The 22,869-nt window shown below is 38.5% G+C and overlaps 1 protein-coding gene and 1 long non-coding RNA gene across 9 annotated transcripts in view; one reads left to right on the top strand and one right to left on the bottom strand.

Moving 5' to 3' along the window:
• LOC123787827 (uncharacterized) overlaps positions 1 to 2,308 on the bottom strand; it is a 9,233-nt gene extending 6,925 nt beyond the window's left edge. For 4 of the 6 annotated variants that reach the window (XR_015725424.1, XR_015725425.1, XR_015725423.1 and 1 more), the window contains exons 1-2: positions 1,541 to 2,162; positions 1,106 to 1,190 (exon numbers count right to left, since the gene is read on the bottom strand). This is a non-coding gene — a long non-coding RNA (uncharacterized LOC123787827). The other 2 variants (XR_006778340.2, XR_015725427.1) reach the window with 2 other exon arrangements.
• Positions 2,231 to 22,869, top strand: THAP9 (THAP domain containing 9). 3 transcript variants are annotated; one of them, XM_045790601.2, is made up of 5 exons: positions 2,231 to 2,370; positions 7,749 to 7,944; positions 9,334 to 9,637; positions 10,790 to 10,940; positions 19,354 to 22,869. In XM_045790601.2, exons 1-5 carry the CDS (start codon positions 2,291 to 2,293, stop codon positions 21,329 to 21,331), a joined length of 2,709 nt encoding a protein of 902 aa, XP_045646557.1. In that variant the 5' UTR covers positions 2,231 to 2,290; the 3' UTR covers positions 21,332 to 22,869. The 3 variants fall into 3 exon arrangements, with proteins under 3 accessions (XP_045646557.1, XP_045646577.1, XP_045646566.1); XM_045790621.2 differs by lacking the exon at positions 7,749 to 7,944 and having other exon boundaries at positions 2,241 to 2,370; XM_045790610.2 differs by lacking the exons at positions 2,231 to 2,370; positions 7,749 to 7,944 and adding an exon at positions 8,070 to 9,244.

The raw sequence follows: 22,869 nt of genomic DNA, 5'->3' as shown, positions 1-22,869 counted from the left end.
TTAGACATTGTCTCTACACTCAAGGAGCATCCTCTAGCAGGTTCCCTACAAACCCCAAGTCCTTAAAAATCGGGGCGACCACCACAATGAAGTACCACTTCACACTCACAAGAACATGGAGAAAATGGAACCCTCATCCACTGCTAGTGGGAATGTAAAATGGTCCAACCAATTTGGAAAAACAGTTTGGCATTTCCTCAAGAGTTTAAATGTAAGTTAGCATATGACCCAGCAATTCCACCCTGAGGTATATGCTCAAAAGAAATGAAAACATATGTCCACACACAAGCTTGCACACTAATGTTCACAGAATTATCCATAATAACCCCCCACAATGGAAACAACCCAAATGTTTAACTCATGAATTAATAAAATCATGGCAGTATATCCATGCACTGGAACATCTTTTAGCAACAACAAAAAAATGAAGTACTGATACATGCTACAACATGGATGCACCTTAAAAACATTTTAAGTGAAAGAAACCACTCACAAAGGACCATACATTAGTTTCTGATTCCATTCATATGAGACCTCCAGTATAGGCAAATCTACACCAAAAAACTTAGTGGTTTTCAAGAACTGAGGGTAGGGAAGATATAGGGAGTGACTGTTAATGAATGAGAATGGGTTTTCTTTTTGGGGGGTGGGGGAGGGTGATTATAAAAATGTTCTAAAACTGATTGTGGTGATGGTAGCCCAATTCATGAATATACTAAAACCCACTTAATTGTACACTTTATATAGGTTAATTGTATGGTAGATCAGTAAAACTGTTACCCAAAAAAACCAAAGCAACAACTTTTTTTCCTTAAAGATAAAAGAAAACTGTTGCTTATCTCTACTTAGCCTTATTTGGGTCTTAATTGGTTGAGTACTAGAGAAGTTTCTCATAGTCTAACAAACTGAAGATGAATTAAAATCCAGGTCCTACCCTGTGCACATCTAACAGCCAAGCAAGCACATCCCCCATGGATCAATTTTCCCCAAATTCAGAACTATCCTTAGGCCATGTGACTTTAACATATACAAAGGCTCTGTTAATTTCGTTCAAACAAGATATAAGCATATTAGAATGGAAAAAGTAGATGTGAATAAGTAATACCTTTTTGGCTGGAATCTGGACTAAGTAAACAAAAAGGGGAAAAAGAAGCAATCTGGCTGGGAAATGTTGTAATCACTCTTGCCTGCTGGAGAAGGAAATGAAAAAATTGAATAAAAAGTACAAACATTTTTCTGTTTCCTTAATGGGCCTCTAATGTTTAGCAGAAGAGAAAGAAGCGACTTAATATGCTAAGCATCTCTTCAAAGATACAAAATAAACTACACCCCATTTTGGCCCCAATTTGTTTCTTCATGAATACTGGAATCTCACACCGTAAACATATACAAGACAACGTTCTAATGCCTTCTCACTCTTTAAAAGTTATCCAGGATGCACCACATCCCAACCAAAACCATTTCATTTTCCCTTCCCTCCCTCCTCGTACTGCTACTGACGAGTTGCAAGTGCTGCCGCCAAAAGCCCCAAGGACCTTACCTTACTGCCTTCTTAATCCCCCAGTGACAAAGGATCTTGTCGAAGAAGGTTCGTTGAATTAAAAGCCGACGTATCCTCGTATTCACTCTCATTTAAGCTCGTCCGGGATAATTTGTTTCAGGCCAACCACACCAACAGTTCCTATATTATCTTCACATCAAGGAACTACCAAATAAAACGCAAGGAAATGATGTGTCTTTCAGTAAATAATTTATTTGGGGGTCCAATTTTTAATCAATATTTCTACGGCACCACGTTTATCCCTTTTCTTCCCATCTCTTCCTCCAGCCATTTCCTCCAGTCACTTTCTGAGTTCGCACAGGAGACCTATCCGCATGCCCCTGCATTAGCCTCAGTTTTGCTCTTGCCTCTTCGCTTCGCATTCTCAAGCTCGGCCTCACAAGAACCCCGATGGCATCGGATGTAACCAGATGGGGTTGAAACAGGAGAAAAACCAGGCCTTAAACAACTAAACTCGCTAACCACCCTCGAACAGAAAGGGAGGAGCCGTCAACTGCTCGTCTTAATGCCCCTGGCTTTTCCGATTGGCTGCGGCGGCGCAACGTGGCCTGTGATTGGTCACGGCGTCAAGTGCAGCGCCCACGAAGAGGAAGGGTAGGAGTCTTACGCCTTAAGAGCCCGCCTTTTCCGACAAATAAAGGTCGTAGCCGCCGAGTCCACGGGCGGAGCTAAATTTATCCCGATTAATGCTGTCGCGGGAACACCCAAAGTGGAGCCCCACGTAGCAAGATGACCCGAAGTTGCTCGGCAGTGGGCTGCAGCACCCGGGACACCGTGCTGAGCCGGGAGCGTGGCCTCTCTTTTCACCAGTGCGTGAGAGCAGCCTCCGGCTGTCTAACTCCCAGCACGGCCTGGCGGGCAGTAGGCCAGGGTGGGGCGGAGCTGGGCGTGCGTCGCGCCGTTGACGTGACGTGGCGTGACGTGCGTAGCGTGGGGGAAAGGAACGTGGGGAATTTTGAGAGTTAAGGTTGTTCATGCTGTTCCTGCGCAGTGTTTACCTCTAAGTTGCTGATTCTTTCTCGTTGCCTACCGCTTGCCTCATGAGTTTTAGCGGGGGTTATTCGAAAGGAGTCGTGCTTCCTTTCGGTCATCTTATTATTTAACGTGAGGAGACGGGAAGGGAGGGCAGTTTGGGAGAACTGTCGAAGGTGTTCGATTCCATTAGAGTGTGTGGCTTGCTCATGAGCATAAGTGTAGATGAGTTTTCACCAGTACTGCCTGACATTGCAAGATACTCAGTAGAATTGACTGAGCTCTACAAGGCCGGCCAGAATGGCTGCATCTGGTCGTGGCAAGGAAGTTTCATTTGGCTCCAGAGTGGGGCAGATTTTCAGAGCAGTTTAAATTAAAAACCACATCTGTAGTCCATCTGTGGTATATATAGGTGGGTCATTCAATTCGAAGTTCAAGGCACAGTGGGAAGTAGAAAAGTGGTAAAACATTCTCACAAAAAGGTACTTCAAAAAGAGGTAGTCTGCTAAGGTAATAGGAGATGTAGGGAGTTAAACCATTGACAAAAGACTTTTATGAGAAGATCAAAAAGAGCTTTATGGGACAGGTGGTATTTGAATTGGACCTTGAACTTAATCGGGGGTGGGAGGTGGCGCTTAAATAGGAATAGCACGGAAAAACGTAAAGGGATGGAAACTGCAGATATCAGAGGATTGGGAAAAGTAGCTTGAAGACATTTAAAAAGAAAAGGTTAAGGAGTTTCAACTATGTGTGGTAGGCCTGTTGTAGTCATTGTTTTGTTTTGTTTTTTAAATAGGGCTGATTCCTCCAACTAAGCTGTTGTAATTGTATCTTTTTTTTTTCTCCTTCAGGATTTTTCCCCATCAATTTTTTCCTGTTGTGTTTTTATTTTCAACTGCTCCCTCTACTGATCACTTGTCTAATGAGCATGCTCACATTACTTCCATTTTTAAACAGGCACACAAACCCAAGAGCCTATGTGCAGGTCTGCACTACCCTACCACTCCTTCCTGTACAACCAGGCTCCTCAAAACAGGAGCATACACCTATTGCCCTAAGTCCTGTTGGCTTTTCAACCAATTGTAGCCAGATACCTGTCACTACTGCTCTAATGCACTGACAAAGGGTCACCAATAATCTTGCCAAATCTAAGTGAGCACTTGACCTCTTTTTAACTTTTAATCATATCAACTACTCCATGAAACTTTCTCCCCTATTGGCTTTATTAACACTCTGTCCCTACTTATCTCTTGTTTTTCTAATTATTTCAATTTTTTGCTGCCCCGCTTTTGCTATGCCTTCTTAGGTTTTGTTTATTTTATATATTGAGGACCAAAGTAAGACCTGCTTAATTTTAAGAAAAGAAAGTGATGTAATTATTATGATAGTCTGCTATGATTCTTCCAGGCTGATTTCTTCCCCATTCATTCCATTTTCCTGATTCCTGGGAATGATTTTTCTAAAAGTGCAAATTTCATGCTAGTTCCCGGAAGGAAGGATTTTACTCTGGGCTTTTCAGTGCCTTAAAAGATAGAGTCCAAGCTCCTCTGTGAAGCCTTTCCTCTTATACCTCTCTTCCAAACCCGAATTACATTCACTCTGTATTTCTGTTATTGTATATGTGTGCTGAATGAAATATATGTCCTTATGTTTGAATGGGAGGGAATCATCTTTGTCTTCCTATAAGTAGGAAGTTGTAAGGAAGGCAGGAGAAAGGAGAGACAGGGAGAGGAGTTAGAATACTATGGTGTTAGTCCTAACAATGATGTAGTACTAATCAGAAGTAAGGGTTCATCAAAAAGGTAACATGGGAAGGAAAGAATTTGTCAACTTGCCATTGCCCAAAGGCAGCCTCTTCAAATTCTTGATCATGGAGCCCTCCCCAAAAGGAAATTTGAGTACATGCTCCTGATATATGCCTGGTGATTTATAAATTACATACATGAGGTGATGTACTCACATATATATTATGAAACACAAAAATTAAGATGGGGCAAAAATTATAAAAATAGATTCTAATATTTTCTTCAAATCTCAGTAGATGAGTGCATACTCCTCTGGAGAACTCTGACCTGAAGGATGGATCCCAAACTTACTAGAGCATACAAGATCTTTTATGCTCTGGCCTCTAGCCATCCCTCCAGCCCATCTGTAACCAGTACCAGCTACCTCTGTACTCTCCTTTAACCCTCTCCAGCCTCCAAATTAAGCCTTTTCGATGCTTATTTTTCAATGCTTTATGAACCAGTAAGATGCAAGTCATTATTTTATATCTCTGTGTTTTTGCATCTGCTTGGAGTGGCCACTGTCTGCATGGCAAACTCCTATCAACACTTCAGTTCTTGCTCCAGTATTATCTCTTCTGAAGCCTTCCCCAACACACCTGGCACCTTACCAGAGTTGTGAAAGATGTTGCAAGGACACAGGCAAGGGGCTGTGCCTGAAAAGCGCGAATCGAAATGACTAAAGGTGTGGAAATTGTTATGAGAATACTGATACTTAGTCAAACATATAAATAGTCAAATATGAGGTGGGACTGGCAACTTTAAAGAAGTGACACTTTGATGCATTCTCTTTCTGTTGCTGTAAAGAAATTAAACAATTTATTTCATAACCAAAGAAATAATATGTATGATAATTTGGGAGAGTTTTTACCTGAATTGTCACAATGAGTTCTATTTTTAAACTTTTAATTATGAAACATTTCAAACACACTAGCAGGCAAAAAATAATACCTAACAAACATCTAGGTACCCACCACTAGAATTAAGCAGATATTAACATTTTGCCTTGTTTCAGGTTTTGTTTTTGTTTTTTCCCATTAAAAGAGAATTAAGTTACAAGTATAGTTAAAACTTTACCCCTCAATCCTTTTTCCCTCTCCTCAGAGGCAACCACTGTAGAAATGATTTTGTTAGCCACTTTTCTGGAAAATATATACAGGGAGCCAAAGGTAAATTTCTGCTAGTAGTGTAAACAAGGCATAGTCAGCAGGAGAGAGAATATGGATTCTGTATTCATGTAAACCAATTCATTATTATATATATGAGATGATGATTGGTTTGGAATTTTTCTTTTGCCACAGGTGGTTTTAGAATAGGGAGACATGAATTCCAATTTCAACTACTATTTACTGGTAGCTATACTTAGGTCTGGTCTTGGTTTCATCTTCTGTGAAAGGATAAAAACCTGTCGTGCAGAATTTTTGTAAGACTGCCTTCAAAAAACACACACATCTGGGTGTCTGGCTGGCTCGGTTGGAAGAGTGGGCAGCTCTCGATCTCAGGTCATGAATTTGAGTTCCCCGTTGGATGTAGAGATTACTTAAGTAAATAAACTTTAAACACACACACACACACACACACACACACACACACACATATTTATGGCACAAGGTAAATGCTTTAAATGTATCAATTATTATTACCAATTTAATTTTGTTCAGAATTCAAATTAGTCATGCTGGTTAGACTGCGGTATTTTCCCAACCCTTTCATTTTGTTTAATACTTTGGGGCAAACCAACAAAGCTATTTGGGACTGGCTTGTTATACCTACTTCAGGGTCTCCAGATGGCCCAGGCCATTCCGTGGGCTAAGGGGATTGGCTGTGGTCAGCAGGCATGCCGGTTGGGAAGCTGCATCAGAGGGTTAGGCTAGTATTGGAACTTGGTGGACTAGCCACCTTTTTACTGTCCTTTGCGTGGTTAGAGACCACACCCAATCTGTGGAAAAGCTGCCTAACAAACTTGTGCCATTAGTTAAGAAAGGAACTCAGTGAAAAGAAATTTGCCTCGCCTTTAATAGAAAAAGACCTTCCTTTTGATCAAGTAGCATCATCTTCCTGGAACAATACAATGAAAATCCTGAAAGTGGAATTGTTCCTAGGAAAGAACAAACTCTGGGTAGTACTTTCCCATTGACAAAGCCTTTTGAGTGCATTTGTCGCACTGTGCACCTGTACAACAACCCTGTGAGGGGGCTCAAAGATTGAGAGATGTATCTAATACCACATGGCTGATAAAAGGTCATTGAAGCTTAAATGCAGGTTTTCCAATTCAGTGTTCTTTCTCAAGGTGATTGAGAGAATATCTCAGAATTCTGTTTTACCATACTGTATTATTTCCCTAACCATGAGCCGAGGAACTTAAAGTTCTCACTAGTTTCAGTTTGTAACAAGTACATGCTTTAAAACCTAAGTTAAAATATACAAAAATCACACAGCTATCTGTAGATCTGTCCCCAGGACAAATCAAGGAAGAGGGTGCGGAAAGAGTAGTTTTGTGATTTTCATTTTACCAATTTCATAATTTTTTTCTCACAGTTTCTAAACATAGTAATTTGGGCTTAAAAACAGGAATACAAGGTAATTTTTATATTCAAGGCTAAGAAAAAGTGGTGCCTTTCAAAAGAAAAGAGGAAGATTGAGTATGGGAAATGTACTTGTTTTCTACTGTTCAGTAAAATTTTTTTTAAATGCAGTGTGGAAACATTATCTCACGTAAATTCCGAGGGTAGGAATTCAGGAGTAGATTAACTGGGTGTTACAGGGTGTCTTATAAGGGTGCAGTGAAATGTTAACCAATCCTAGAATCTTCTGAAGACTTGATGAGGCTGAAGAGTGTGTTTTCAGAAAGGCTCATTCAACATGGCCTTTGGCTGGAAACCTGTTTCTTGCCAAGTAGACCTATATCTCTATAGGACTGCTTATGACATGGCAGAGAAGTTCCCCCCAGAGAAAAATCATTCAATAGAGGGAGCAAGTACCTTTTATTATCTAGTCTTATTTAGCCCATTGTCACTCCTGCTTTTTTTATTTCTTAGAAGCAAATCACTAACTCTAGCCCACACTCAAGGGGACGGGAATTAGGCTTCATCCCTTGAAAGGAGGAGAAGCAAAGAATTTGTGGACATAAAGATGCATATACTAAATTTGAGCAGATTCTGTTAAGTGTAGGCAGCGAAGACAAAATGTGGTATGGTATGGGATACGAGCCTTGCCCTCATACAAATTGAAGCAGATGAGATCACTTAGATTTTGGAGTCTCAGATTAAAAAAATCAAAGAATTTTGAAAAATGGAATCAGATTAAGTTAAATTCTAATTGGACTTGATGTTTATGTAAGGCAGTTAAATAATAGATGGGTTTATGTAATAAATACTGTAGTATTACTATAATATCTTCATGTTAATGGAACTTTAATATGATTGCTGTAGATTTCCAACTGATACCATACAGCGCTCAAAATGGATCAGGGCTGTTAATCGTGTGGACCCCAGAAGCAAAAAGATTTGGATCCCAGGACCAGGTGCTATACTATGTTCCAAACATTTTCAAGAAAGTGACTTTGAGTCATATGGCATAAGAAGAAAGCTGAAAAAAGGAGCTGTGCCTTCTGTTTCTCTATACAAGGTACTTAAATCTAGGTGTAAACAAAACTAAATTCTAAAAGCCTCACATTATAGCTAGAATTTACAGAGATTTAAAAAAAATCCTAAGTCTTGAAACAAATCCAATAATAGATTTTAAATGCTTAGAAAACTTGTTTTTGGGTTTTTAAAAAAATCTATATGTAATATTGGAATTTTTTTAAAAATTAGGTATATAAATACAAATCATAGTCAAGACACACATAAAGATTACTAAACTGATCACAAGAATCAACTAGTAGATGCCTTAGAATTCAGGCTTTTGTTTAAGTGTGAGACAGTTTCTAGAATACTTAGAAATTATGCCTTTATGGTGCTCCTGCCAGTAATGTTATTGATCTTGACCAAAAATGTACCTAATTATTAACAGTAATATAGAGGGGTATATATAAAGAGAGGTCTTTCCACGAGTCTATCACTGGCATTGGTATTACTGTTTCTTTTGTTTCTGTGTTCTCCTTTTATCTCTTGGCCATCCTCTTACACATGGCTTGTCACTGCCTGCACAGCCTGCAGTTGTCGTCTACCTGTTCTATCCTGATGCTACCCTTCCCTCCTCTTATCCTTTGGAGTCTCCTTTCAGTATTGTTTTGTCTCGTTCCTCTATTCAGAAGAATGTAGTGGGTGTCAAATCCAAACTCATAAGCTCCAAGAGCTTCCTTTTAGTTGTGCGTTTCTAACTGCTCTAAATTCTCTTTTCAAACTACTGTATTCTTTTTTCAAATTCTCTTTTCATACTACTGCATATGTGATCAGTTGACTTGCTTTCATGCTTTTGTGTAGTATCGGTACGCTACAGTAGTTCAGGGCCTTGTGCCAGAAGATCTACATAAATTATCTTCTTTTAGACTTAAAACAACTCTGTATTTTTATCCACATTTTACAAATAAAGAGATGAGGGATTGTAGAGGTTTAGTGACAGCTAATAAATGAGGGATTCCAGGATTCAAACCCAGATCAGTCTTAATTTCAAAGCCCATGTTCTGTCTACTGTGCCTTCTTTTTGCACAAATAACTTTCTTGTCCCCTCCGTTAAGTCACGTTATTGCCCCTTTAAAAAACTACTCAAAACTCATTTCCACGAAGCCTTCACAAATTACCACCTTTCTGTTGTTACCTTAACCATTTCAGACACTTTCGGCGTCATGTTAACTTTCAGCATCAGGTTACTATTTCTGTATAGATGAAAAAAACCAAAAAACCCTTTTCACATTTTCATATAAATACATTTGAAAAAGTCAGGGACCTTTTTCTTTCATAATTCAACTCCCCACAGCAACCAGGTGAGTGCTTTGCATTTAGTGGTATTTTTATAGACACTCTTCTGTGTAATAATTTCAAAAATAATCTGAATGTGGTGTTTCTATTGCAGGTTCTTCAGGGCGTACACCTTAAAGGTAAAGCAAGACAGAAAATCCTAAAACAGCCACTTCCTGATAATTCGCAAGAGGTTGCTACCGAGGACCATAACTACAGTTTAAAGAGACCTCTGACAATAGGTGCAGAGAGACTGGCTGAGGTGCAACAGATGCTCCAAGTGTCCAAAAAAAGACTGGTCTCTGTAAAAAACTACAGGATGATCAAGAAGAGAAAGGGCTTACGATTAATTGATGCACTTGTAGAAGAGAAACTACTTTCTGAAGAGACAGAGTGTCTGCTGCGAGCACAGTTTTCAGGTATGTCCCCCTTTTCCGAATTACCATTGAGTATTTACTTTGCTCCCGCCTATGAACACGTGCTTTTCGCTGAAACATGAAGTCTCGGGGTAAGCAAAGAGAAGGAAAAGTAATTGCCAAAATCCTTTTATGTATTACCAGCTTTAAAAGTAATGTGTTTATTATAGGAAAAGCAAGGAAATATATAAATGATAAAAGTTACACATAATCCTGCTACCCAGAGATGAGATTGTACGGTTGATACCATATACTGTACTTTTCATTTTTTATAAAGCACTCATTTTACAGCAAATTCTTTATAAGCAGTTTTAACTGTTACATAATTTGTCACTAAAGTGTTTTTGCGGTGTTGAACCAGATAATTTTGCCAGTTCCCTTTGAGCTTGAAAATTCTATGAGTCTCCATATTATTTTCTAAAATATTCTGTAGAAGATACATATGTCTGTTGGAAAGACTACCTACTCTCCTTTGTAAACCAGATATTTGAAGAGGGACAAAATAAGCATTGCCAACTGACTCTTTGATGAAAGCAGCAGAGATTTTGGATTTACATTCTGGTAAAAAATAAGTATGTCTTATTTCTAGAAAAGAGTAGGTATCTCCAAAGGAGAAGAATATTTTGTGTTTTTCCAGTATGGGAAAGAGGTAATAAACACGCATCCCTACCAGGAAAGAGGATTTTTTTTTCTCAAGGTAGGCAAGATTATCTATTCAATCTGAATAGCATCCTATGCCCAGAAATGTTTCTTGTGTCTCATTTTCACCCTCAGATTAATGGTAACCAGGGAACAAAATAAAACAAATAAATGTACTCATAATCCAGAAACTTAGTTTTATCCAGTTATTTCATTCTCTTTCCAGTTCCTCTAAAATTCTCCACTTAGGCTGCCAGTGAATAGTAAAACCTACTGATTCAAGTGGAAACTGTTTTCTTCTCTCTTTTGAGTGAAATGATCCAAGATGAACAGGAGGAATTGGTCAGGAGGCCCTAAGATTGGATATTAACCTTTGAACAAACTCAGTGAAACTGTGATTGGATTGGGATTTGGGTTTTGATGCTCTCTGCACTTGTATCCAAATGCTGTGATTTATACCTGAAAATGTTACTGTACACACTTCATCACAAAAAATAAATAAATTTATTTTAACAGATTTTAAATGGGAGTTGTATAACTGGAGAGAAACAGCCGAGTACTCCACAGAAATGAAACAGTTTGCATGTACACTCTACTTGTGCAGTAGCAAAGTCTACGATTATGTAAGAAAGATTCTCAAGCTGCCTCATTCTTCCATCCTCAGGACGTAAGTAAATTACTTTTTAGATGCTAAAGAAAACGAGTATTATATTATTTTATTGCATTTTGTGTGTTAAGGCTATTCATACTCATACTCTCATTTATTAGTCCATTTTCTCTTTTTAGAAACTTTTAGGTGGTATTTGCATATTATCACAGCAGCAGTATTTTCACCAACAAAATGAAGGCGTATAGTCTGATAATTTTTTTGCATCCTCTGGATGGCAGAGACACTCTCAGTGATAAAAAATCTGGACTCGAACATACTGTAGTAGTTTGGGGATTTCTAAAACATTTCAGTAGTTTTACTATCAGACTAGCCTAGAAAATCCAAAAGAGTTCTAGATTGACACCATTGGTTTGAGGCTAAGCACAAAAATCTGCATTTTTATAAGCACTGTAGTTGATGCCAGGGCAGGTTATTCAGGGAGGAGATTTTGGTAAATAATTTTGTAGGATTTTTGGTCAAAATACATAGATATATTTATAACTTTCTTAGTGTTGTAATACTGTGTTATAAGTAAATAACACAGTGGCTTTACGGTAATGTCTTATAAAAGTAATACTCAACTTCTATTTTTTTATCACTGGTTTTACAGATGCCTGTGTATGTATGTATGTATGTATGTATGTATTTGGCTTAGAAATGATAGAAATTTATTGTCTCACAGTTCTGGAGGCTAGAAGTCCAAAATCAAGGTGTCATCAGGGTTAGTTCCTTCTGAGGGCTGTGAGGGAGGAGGGTCTGTTCCATGCCTCTCTCCTTAACTTGACTTGTAGATGGTGGTCTTTTTCTCTGTGTGTCCTTACATCATCTCCCATTATGTATTTGTGCTTCTGTGCCCAAATTTCCTTTTTTATGAGGGCCAGTCATGTAGGATTAGGATTCACTTTAATGACCTCATTTTAACTTGATTACCTCTGTAAAGACTGTATGTCCAAATAAGGTCACTTTCTGAGGTACTGGGGATTAGGACTCCAATGTATCTTTTTTGAGGGACACAATTCAACCGATAATAGTCACTTTCCTGATGCATTAGTCTCCCCATTACCCACAACCTATAGGCCAACTCCTTCCTGTGGTTTACTGAACTTCCTGTGATGTGGCCCCTGCTGGGCTCTGAGGCTCATCTCTTGCCTCCCTCCCAGCCCTCTAGCATTCCATACTCCAATTTTAAGGCATTCCTTGTTGCTTCTTGCCTCAGGGACTTACTGGTCCCTGTGCCTAAAATGCCCACTCACTCTCTGTTGGTCCTGGCGATGACTCCTCAGTCTTCAGACTCAAATTAGATATGACATCCTTTCAGAAGCCTGGCCTGGAGTAAGTACTCCTCTCACACATTTGATACAGAACTGAATTCAGTTCCTGAAACACTGTCTTCCCCACTGGACTGTAAGCTGCGTGGGTATGAGGTCTGTGTCTGATTCTGTTATGCTGCCCACTAATCCTGACCCCGCAAGGTACCTGGAGCACAATGGTCCCTTGATAAATGTTTGTGGAAAGAAAGAATGCCTGAATGGTCACTTAGCATTTCAAATAGAGGCAAGGGAGAAATGGAGTGAACCTCAAGTTGCTGTCTAAAGAACAGCACTCCATTTAACTCAATGCAGGTGGGGCAGAGGCCAGCCAGGAATGACAGCAGCCCTCTGTCCTGGAAGCTGCCTCTTGGTTTCTTACTGCTTCAACTTTAAAACAGACTCAGAGGGGCTCTGAGCTGGAGAAACTCTGAGGGATCATGTAATTAACATGTAACACTATACTAGTTTTGAGTGTATAACAGTTATTTGGTATTTGTATATATTGCAAAATGATCACCACACTAAGTCTAGTTAATTAACATCTATCACACACATAGTTAAAATTGATTTTTTCTTGTAACGAGAACTTTCAAGACCTCTTAGCAATTTTCAAATATGCAATATGGTATTAGTAACTATAGTCACCATGTTGTATATTGCATCCTCTTTTTAAACAACAATATTCCTCCACATACTATTAAAATAATACTAATAAAAAATTTAGAAATGAGAGAAAAAGAAGGACAATTCATTAATCCCTCTTCTACGTTATATGTAAACAGTTATTATTAACATTTAGGGAATTTTCTTCCAGTCTTTTTTCTGTGCTTAGATTTATTAGTTTTTTACATAGTTATGATCTTTAACAACTGCATAGTATCAGGTAGTTAGTTGTACCCTACTTAACCAGGGCATTCTGCAGCTACTGGACATTTATTTATATTGTTTCTGTTTTTTGGTCATAATGGCCATTTTATAATTGAGTTGGACATTGGTGTATAGGCTTATTCATGCTCTTCCATAATATGATTTTAGTGTTTAGGCCAGATTTTATTCTTATTTATAAATGTTTACTTTCTGCTAGGCAGGAGATGTTCTTAGAGACACTATGTTGGTATTTCCCCCTCCAGTGCCTTGTTTAGTCAAGTTCTGTCTTCACTGGTTTTAAAGCACTGCTTCCTGCTTCTACACTCTGGTTTATGTGAGACAATTCTTCATTTCCTATCGTTCTACATCAACATCGGATTACATACTCCAGCAAGTCCAGCTCACACTGATATTTCTCCATGTCATCTTGCATTTATGACCTTTGCTATGACATTATTTAGTACAATTTTAGTACTCAAAAAGTTGTTTATTTCTTTGGGTACTTTGTCTGAAACTAAAGTACCTTGTTTAATATGATAGTAATACATGCTTGCTTTAAAACAGTCAAACAATATGTAAGTATATAAATACCAGAAAATGAAAAATATTTACAGTGCTTCCATTCCCGTAATTCCTAAGATAACTGCTACCAGCAGTTTGGTATATATTCTCTCAGACATTTTTAAAAATCTATTATCCACAAAATTTTATTTTAATAGCTATCTGTTATTCTCATATTTTAGAAATATACAGATTTTATCCTAAAAAGTCTGAATGGTCAAACATATTCATGTTTGATTACATTTCAATTTATTTTTCCATTTAAAAAGTTGTCTCTATTTTTAACACATCTCTGCTTATGTCTTAAACCTCCAAATCATTATCTATAATCATTATATTTAGTATTTATTCAGTAAATATTTATTGGTCAGGAGTGGCCAGTGAGACAGGAGGAAAACCAGGCCTGGAAGCTTTGTGGTGGCCTGGAAGCCAAATGTAGAAAGTGTCTCGAGGAGATAGTAGTCCACTGTGTCCCTACTGCTGGGAGAGCAAGTAAGAGAAGGACAGAGAATCGACTGTTGGATTTTGCAGGATGGAGGTCATTGATGACATTGACAAAAGCAGTTGCAATAGAGTGGTAGAGAGGTAAGCCTGGCTGAAATGGGATCAAGGGAGACCGGAAGCCTAAGAAAGAGAGACCATGATTATGGATTCTCAAGTTTTGCTATGTAAGGAGCAGAGCTGTGGATCTGTGGCTAGACGGGAACAGAGGTGGAGGGGAGGGCGTCTGTTGAGAGCAGAGTTGTTCCACTGTGTTTGCATGCTGAAGGGAGTGATCTAGTAGGGAAGAAAATTGGTGATGCACAAGAGAGAGGATTGTGAGAGATAACATCTAACACCATTGTGGAGAGATGTCTGGCCTTGATTAGGAGTGGGGACAATTCTTTAAACAGGAAGAAGGGCAGAGATACAGATTCAATGGGTTAACCAATTGATGATAGGAAAATGAGGTTTTATTGGATTGCTTCTATTTTCTCAGTGACGTAAAGGTAATAGCTGAGGGTCCCTTAGGTGACTCAGTCGGTCAAGTGACTGGCTCTTGATCTCGGGGCTCACATCTTGATCTCCCAGTTGTGAGTCCAAACCCCACATTGGGCCCTACACTGGGCATGGAACCTACTGAAAAAGATAATAGCTGAGAGTTGCGGAAGGAGACATAAGAAGTTTGGGGAGAAAGGAGAAAATGTGAATATTTGTTTTTCCCCTCAGTCATGATGGAGAAATAGTTATTTGGTAGATGATTAGATGACGACAGACCAAGCCAGATTTTTATTTTTAAAAACTCTTGGTTCAGACAGGTACCTCCCTCACTAATTTCTCCTTGTTGTATCTTTCTCTAATCGCTTCTGTAATTTTCTGTGTACTGATGTTGGATTTTTTTCAGTACTGTCTTGAATTTTTTATGTCCAGAACCATCCCTGAGCTGTGCTGCTTATAATTCCAGTTCTTTGGGTCTTGAAGGTTTGTTTTCACATATCTTTTGTAAGAATGTCATAACATCCTCAGCCTGCCTTATTATAACATACATATGGTATGATCTTACAGATTTCCTCTAATTTCCTATTTAGGTATTCATTGCAATTAGTAAATTAGCTCCCTCTAATAGAGAAGGTGATATGAGAGATTCAAAGGTAAACAAGACCATGGGAGGAGCTAATAGTCTTGAAAAACACTTAGCTCAGCATTTTCGCTCTTCAGCACTGTATTTTTTCCAGGCAGAGTTTTAAGCCAGCCAATGGACTCCTTATAATCACTCCATAAATAAGCTATTGTAATTTAAAATATCATGTTGATGACAATGTAAATTATTGGTAAAAACTTTGTGAAGGAAAATTTGGGAATGTGAATTAATTTTAAATTGATTCACCCAATTATGTGCGCTGGAGGTCCAAAATTTGTTTTTAATTTCTTATGAAAGTTGAATCCAGGGGCACCTGGTGGCTTAGTCGGTTAAGTGTTTGCCTTCAGCTCAGGTCATGATCCCAGGATTCTGGGATCAAGCCCCATGGCAGGCTCCCCGTTCAGCGGGGAGCCTGCTTCTCCCTCTCCCTCTGCAGCTCCCTCTGCTATTACCCTGCTGGTGCTCTCTCACTCTCTCTCTCTCTCTCTCTCTCTCTGACAAATAAATACATAGGGATGCCTGAGTGGGTTGGTTGGTTAAGCGTCTGCCTTTGGCTCAGGTCATGATCCCAGAGTCCTGGGATTGAGTCCCACATAAGGCTCCTTCCTGTGGATGCAAAAGACATACTTCGGGTACTTTGCTGAAACTAAAGTACCTTGTTTAATATGATAGTAATACATGCTTGCTTTAAAACATTCAAACAATATGTAAGTATATAAATACCAGAAAATGGTATTTTCTCCCTCTCCCTCTGCCTGCTGCTTCCCCTGCTTGTACTCTCTCTCTCTCTCAAATAAATAAATAAAATCTTTTAAAAACGCATATATACATACATACATAAAATCTGTTTAAAAAAGTTGAATCCATTCATTTCAATGCTTGTGTAAGCAAATTTACATCTCTATCCTACTCCTAGGAATTGCATAAGTGACATAAATATGTACCTGTGTATGTGTGCACCCAAGTACACAGTACCGTGCTGTTTGTATTATCTAAAAAATGGAAACAGTCTAAATGTCTTTCAGTATAGGATAGTTGAATTATTTATGGCTTAACTATACTCCAGTATACCACGTACACATTTAAAATGAGGTAGGTCAGTAGTTAAGGATACAGAAAAATATTGCTGTAACATTACTATTAAGTAAAAAAAGATTGAGTATAAATTTTGAAAATTGTATCTAGGTATATATATACATAAAGGAGTCTGGAAGAATGTCCCTGAAATATTGAAGTGACTATTACTTTTTGCACTTTCCATATTGTTTTACTTTTAAAAACATTTTTTTACAATCAAAAAATTTTTTCATTTTGAAGGGGAAGAAGGGTTTAAGACAGAAATCAATCAGTTCTCTACAGTTCTAAGTCACAAACAGTTTGGGTATTTCCATTCTCAGTTATAAAAACTTTTAGAAACAAGGCCACATATCTTTCTGCCTGATATTCAAGACCTCATTCTTGTAGCTGTGGACATGAAGATACCATTTAGAATTCCATTTAAAAATCAAACTGAAAGAACATTAGCTTTCTTAGCCTATTTAAAATAAAAACTTTTACATAGAGGCATGAAGTAGTTTCATTACATAATGATTCCATGTGCAACACAGTTAGCATCTTTGGTGTTCATTTGAGAATCCTAATTCAAGAAAAAAATTTTAACAATTAAAATTTGGAGACACAATTTCAAAGGCTATTCAGCATACTAGTGGGCTGTAGCATTTCCCTGTTTTGTCATTATCTTACTATTTTAAAATATAAACAACTGATTAATACTTAAAATTTTTTTGATTAGTACTTTTGTCTCTCAAATAGGTTAAAAGCAACTTAAAGTCAAAGTATGTCTTTAGCATCCTATAAATGTATTTTTCAAACCCATTAGTACATCTTGAAATCAATTCAGCGGGTCATAATTGGCATTATATATGCACATATTATATATATGTGTGCATGGCATGTAGTGAGGGTAAATTTCATTTATGGAACTTTTAGGTTGCAGCAAAATATTTGGAAACCCCTGTCCTGAAATACTTAGGTACATTAAGAGTCTGAATGAAATAGAGGTCGGCTCTCCAGGAAGAATCTTTGGCAGCTTAGAATATAGCCCCACAATCAGAAATATAAGCCCCCCACCCCACCCCGGGGCACCTGGGTGACTCAGTCAGTCATGATCACAGGGTCCTGGGATCAGGCCTTGCCTCAGGCTCCCTGTTCAGCTAGGAGTCGGCTAAAAAGAGGGCCCCTGGGTGACTCAGTTGGTTAAGTGTCTACCTGTGGCTCAGGTCATGATCCCAGCATCCTGGGATCGAGCCCCACATTGGGTCCCTGCTCAGCAGGGCATCTCCTCCCTCTCCCTTTGCCCCTGCCCCTGCTTGTGCTTTCTCTCTCTCTCTAATAAATAAAATCTTTTTAAAAAAGAAAGAAATATAAACCCCCCAAAAGTCATTTGAGTTACAAAAGTAAACTTCAGGGGTGCCTGGGTGGCTCAGTTAAGCATCTGCCTTTGGCTTGGGTCATGATCTCAGGGTCCTGGGATCGAGCCCCACGTCAGGCTCCCTGCTCAGTGGGGAGCCTGCTTCTCCCTCTACCTCTGCCTGCCACTCTGCCTACTTGTGCTCTTTGTCAAATAAATAAATAAATCTCTTTTTTTTTTTTTTTTTAAGTAAACTTCAGTTAAGATGAACACTCCAGGGGTGCCTGGGTGGCACAGTCGTTAAGCGTCTGCCTTCGGCCCAGGGCATGATCCCGGCGTTCTGGGATCGAGCCCCACATCAGGCTCCTCCGCTATGAGCCTGCTTCTTCCTCTCCCACTCCCCCTGCTTGTGTTCCCTCTCTCGCTGGCTGTCTCTATCTCTGTCACATAAATAAAATCTTTAAAAAAAAAAAAAAAAGATGAACACTCCAGTCTATACTTCAGAATCCATTTAGTCTTATTTTAGAGAGTGATTCAAATTGGCTGTTGCCTTTCCTGACCCTACAACAAGTTAGAGCAAATTCGAACTGAGTGAAAAGGATTCTGAAGACAAAGGCTAATGTGAATAGGAAAGCATAATCAGAAGTCTGGGAAGGTCAGGGACACTACAAAAGAATTCGTGAGGTAGTAATGTAGGCACTTTGTATAGGGCAGACAGATGCAGATACCTTAATTGTCCCAGAGGACATAATTTTGAGAATTATGGGAAAAGCATGGGCAGGACCTCGGGAAAGTTGGGTTTCCTATTTGTGCAGAACTAGTGGCAAGGTAAGGGTCATGTGGTTTAAGGTCCCCCTCTGTCCCAGTTTCCTAATCTGTAAAATGAGTTAGATGTGCTATATATTCTCAAAGTTTCCTTCCCCTTCAGCAGTTTTCTCATTTCATTGAATTTACAGGTAAGGCTGGTTTATGATCTAAATTATAAACACATCAATTAGAACAAACTGGGTAATTGATTTGTATACTTTTTAAAAAAGTAAATGAACAGTGAAAATTGCTTTGTGGTATATTTGTATCTTGAAATACTACTCTGTTTCTGAGTTTCTCTGTTACCTTATTATTTTATAGTAATTATATGAATATATGTTTGAAAATAACTAGAATTTGGCTACTTGTACTTCGGTTTGTTTCTATAGGGATTTGAGGCTACTTTAGTACCCTTTATTTTTTTTATTTTTTTTATTTAGGGGCGCCTGGGTGACTCAGGTAAGCATCTGCCTTCTGCTCAGGTCATGATCCCAGGGTCCTGGGATCAAGCCCTACATTGGGCCCCCTGTTCAGCAGGGAGCCTGCTTCTGTCTCTCCCCACCCCGCCCCAGGCTTGTGCTCTCTATCTCTGAAATAAATAAATAAAAATTTTAAAAAACATAAAGACTTTATTTATTCATGGGAGAGCGAGAGAGCCTCTGAAGCCGACTCCACACTGAGCGCAGAGCCTGACGTGGAGCCCAGTCCAGGACTGCAAGATCATGACCTGAACCAAAACCAAGAGCTGGATGCTCAGCTGACTGAGCCACCCAGACACCCCTACTTTAGTACCATTTAAGGCATTTTTCCTTTTTTTATTTCTTCGTTTGAGTTTTATATTTTTCATTTTTCCAGATGGTTATCCAAATGCAAACCCAGTCCAGGCTTTAACAGCAACATTTTTTCTTTTCTTCAACGAAGAGTAGAGAATGGAGACCAGCTCTATCAATATTGTTCACTGATCATAAAAGGCATATCTCTCAAGCAACAACTTCAGTGGGACCCTAGTAATCACCATTTGCAAGGGTTTATGGACTTCGGCCTTGGCATACTTGATGCCGATGAAACGCCACTTGCCTCCGAAACTGTTTTATTAATGGCAGTGGGTATTTCTGGTCACTGGAGAACGCCTCTTGGTTATTTTTTTGTAAACAGGGCGTCTGGATATTTGCAAGCTCAGCTGCTGCGTCTTACCATTGGCAAACTGAGTGACATAGGGATCACAGTTCTGGCCGTTACGTCTGATGCTACGGCTCACAGTGTTCAGATGGCAAAAGCATTGGGGATACATATCGACGGAGACAACATGAAGTGTACATTTCAGCATCCTTCATCTTCTAGTCAGCAGATTGCCTACTTTTTTGATTCTTGTCACTTGCTCAGATTAGTAAGAAACGCATTTCAGAATTTTCAAAGCATTCAGTTCATTAATGGCACAGCACATTGGCAGCACCTTGTGGAGTTAGTAGCACTAGGGGAACAGGAATTAGCAAATATAGAAAGACTCCCAAGAAAACTTGCAAATCTGAAAAACCACGTACTGAAGATGAACTGTGCTGCCCAAGTGTTCAGTGAGAGTGTGGCCAGGGCACTGGAGTGCTTGTTGTCGCTAGGCCTGCCTCCTTTTCAAAACTGTATTGGTACCGTCCATTTTTTACGGTTAGTTAACAACCTGTTTGACATTTTTAATAGTAGGAACTGTTACGGAAAGGGACTTAAAGGACCTCTATTGCCTGAAACTTACAGTAAAATTAATCGTGTGCTAATTGAAGCCAAGACTATCTTTGTGACATTATCTGACTCTAGCAACAATCAAATAATTAAAGGTAAGCGAAAACTAGGATTCCTGGGATTTTTACTTAATGCTGAGAGCTTAAAATGGCTGTACCAGAATTATGTTTTCCCTAAGGTCATGCCTTTTCCATATCTTCTCACTTATAAATTCAGTCAAGACCATCTGGAATTATTTCTGAAGATGCTTAGACAGGTATTAGTAACCAGTTCGAACCCTACCTGTATGGCATTCCAGAAGGCTTACCATAATTTGGAGACCAGATACAGATTACAAGACGAAGCTTTTCTAAGTGAAATAAGCATCCTTGACATTTCAATTGCTCGAAGGACAGACTTGGCTCTTCGGACAGTTCAGCGTCAGTATGGTGTCAGCGTTATAAAGACTCTTTTTCACAAAGAGGCTATTTGCCAAGACTGGTCTAATTGTTCTCTAAGTGAGGCATTACTTGATCTGTCAGATCACAGGCGAAAACTCACCTGTTGTGCCAGTTATATTGCAAATAAGTTATCCGCTCTTTTAACTTGTGAGGACTGTGTCAGTGCACTGTATGCTTCGGATCTCAAAGTTGCTAAAATTGGGTCACTGTTATGTGTTAAAAAGAAGAATGGTTTGCATTTCCCTTCAGAAAGCCTGTGTCAAGTCGTAAATATTTGTGAGCGAATTGTAAAAACCCATTCAAGAATGGCGGTCTATGAACCACTCCCTAAACAGAGAGAATTGTATCTCCAGCAGCAGATACTGTGTGAGCTTTCTGAGCATGTTTGTCTTTTCGTAGATTTAGACGAGCATCTCTTTGATGGAGAAGTGTGTGCCATCAATCACTTCGTAAAGTTACTAAAGGATATAGTAATCTGTTTCTTAAAGATCAGAGCTGAAGATGGAGCAAAGTACCCTTTAAGACACCATTCAGAAAGACTTGAAATGAAAACTTTGTCAAGAAAACACTGGTCATCTTTACAGGATTACAGGTGTTCAAGTTTCGCTAATACCAATAAATTTAGGCATTTGTTAAGTAATGATGGATATCCATTCAAATGAGAGACCTAAAATATGTCCAAGTTTTTATGAAGAATAATTGGTCAACATTTTTTAAAGATTAACTGTATTTTATAAATTGACCATTCTGCACAGTTGACAGGTTTGTAATTCTGACTTATTAGAATTTCTAATTATGCATATTATAAAAGCTCATACTTTGGTTTGTATCATTTCAGTACTTGGTCATAGAAAGCTGTAAGTCAGTAGGAGCAGACTAGCCAAGAGATGCTGCCTTTGAATATACTACTCTAAGACTGAGTAATGGGACTGGACATACTTTTACCTTGTTCAGTCTATTGTAAAGTGAGAGAATAACAACAATTAAGAGTCATTAAAACTTTGACTCTTACAAATAGACTACCTTCCCTAAAAGCACTTTGGTTTACAGCTCTTAAGAATGTTGACAGGAAAAAAAAATGTAGAAGGAATGTTGCCAGAATACCTATAAAACCTTGGATATAATTTTTACTTACATATGAAAATTAAGATGTGATTTGAAAATTAGGCTAACTTAAGATATCAAATACCACAAAATCCCTTTGCCAGGGCACCCTAAAACAGAAGTATGATGCAACAAAGCTGGGGAATATAGTCCAAGAAGTACATAGGTGATGTCATTTTCACAGTCCATTGTCCTAGGACTTTGAAATACTACTTTTGAGTAATAGAATGGATACTTAACTTGACCACCAGAAGAGCCCAGTGCCCATCAGAGAATGAGCAGAAGCCTTATTTCAGCTTCTCCTTCTGAAGTTTCCTTGTGTTTGCAGGGAGGCTGAAATAAATGTATTTTCAGTGTTGAGTGAATAATGGGATTCACACTGTGTGATTAATAAATTAGAAAAAGATGGTCAGTTGAGAATGGTTATAAAAATATTTGTCTTAATTATATAATGAGTTTTTTTCAGAAATTTAGAGGAGTTTAAATAATCTGAAGATGGAAACATACTAAGAACACTTTTCTCCATTCTCTCACACCCAGACTTGAGAAGATGAATAGAAAAACATAGGTATATGTACTTTCACATATGGGGAAGTGTTTTAAATGGGTAAAAGAAACAAGCATATGATTCATCTCTGTGTGTAAAACATTTACTCTTCTCGTCATTGAGTGAATATTCACAAAGTGCAGTTAAACTGAAAACTTAAAATTGCAGAAGATTAATGACCAGGTAAAAGTTGAGTTTTATTAACTGAAATTCTCCTTAAATTGTATATTTTGATGTATTTGTTCTACCTCAAACAAAGGCTTTTAAGTTTTGAGATGTAACCAGAGTCGTACTACATTTTATGCAAGAGCTATTGCTGAGCAGTCTAGATATTGTGGTTTTTGTTTGCAATAGAATGAGTTTAGATGCACCAGATAAATCTTATTTAAAGGAAGCCTATTTGTAAATCACCACCTTTTAACTTATTGCTTATATAAATCCAAGTTTTCTCCTGAACTTTACTTAAAACTAGGTGCATATCTGTAGGTGTCTGTTCTTTGCTGTTGCATTTTACTACTGTACTAATACATACTGTAGTTTAAGAAATTA

The sequence above is a fragment of the Ursus americanus genome, chromosome 8 (genome assembly GCF_024610735.1).
Source record: "Ursus americanus isolate L20-20 chromosome 8, mUrsAme1.1.p, whole genome shotgun sequence".
NCBI lineage: Eukaryota > Metazoa > Chordata > Mammalia > Carnivora > Ursidae > Ursus > Ursus americanus.
Note: the sequence above shows the minus strand (reverse complement) of the source record. Positions and strands in the feature narration are given on the sequence as shown.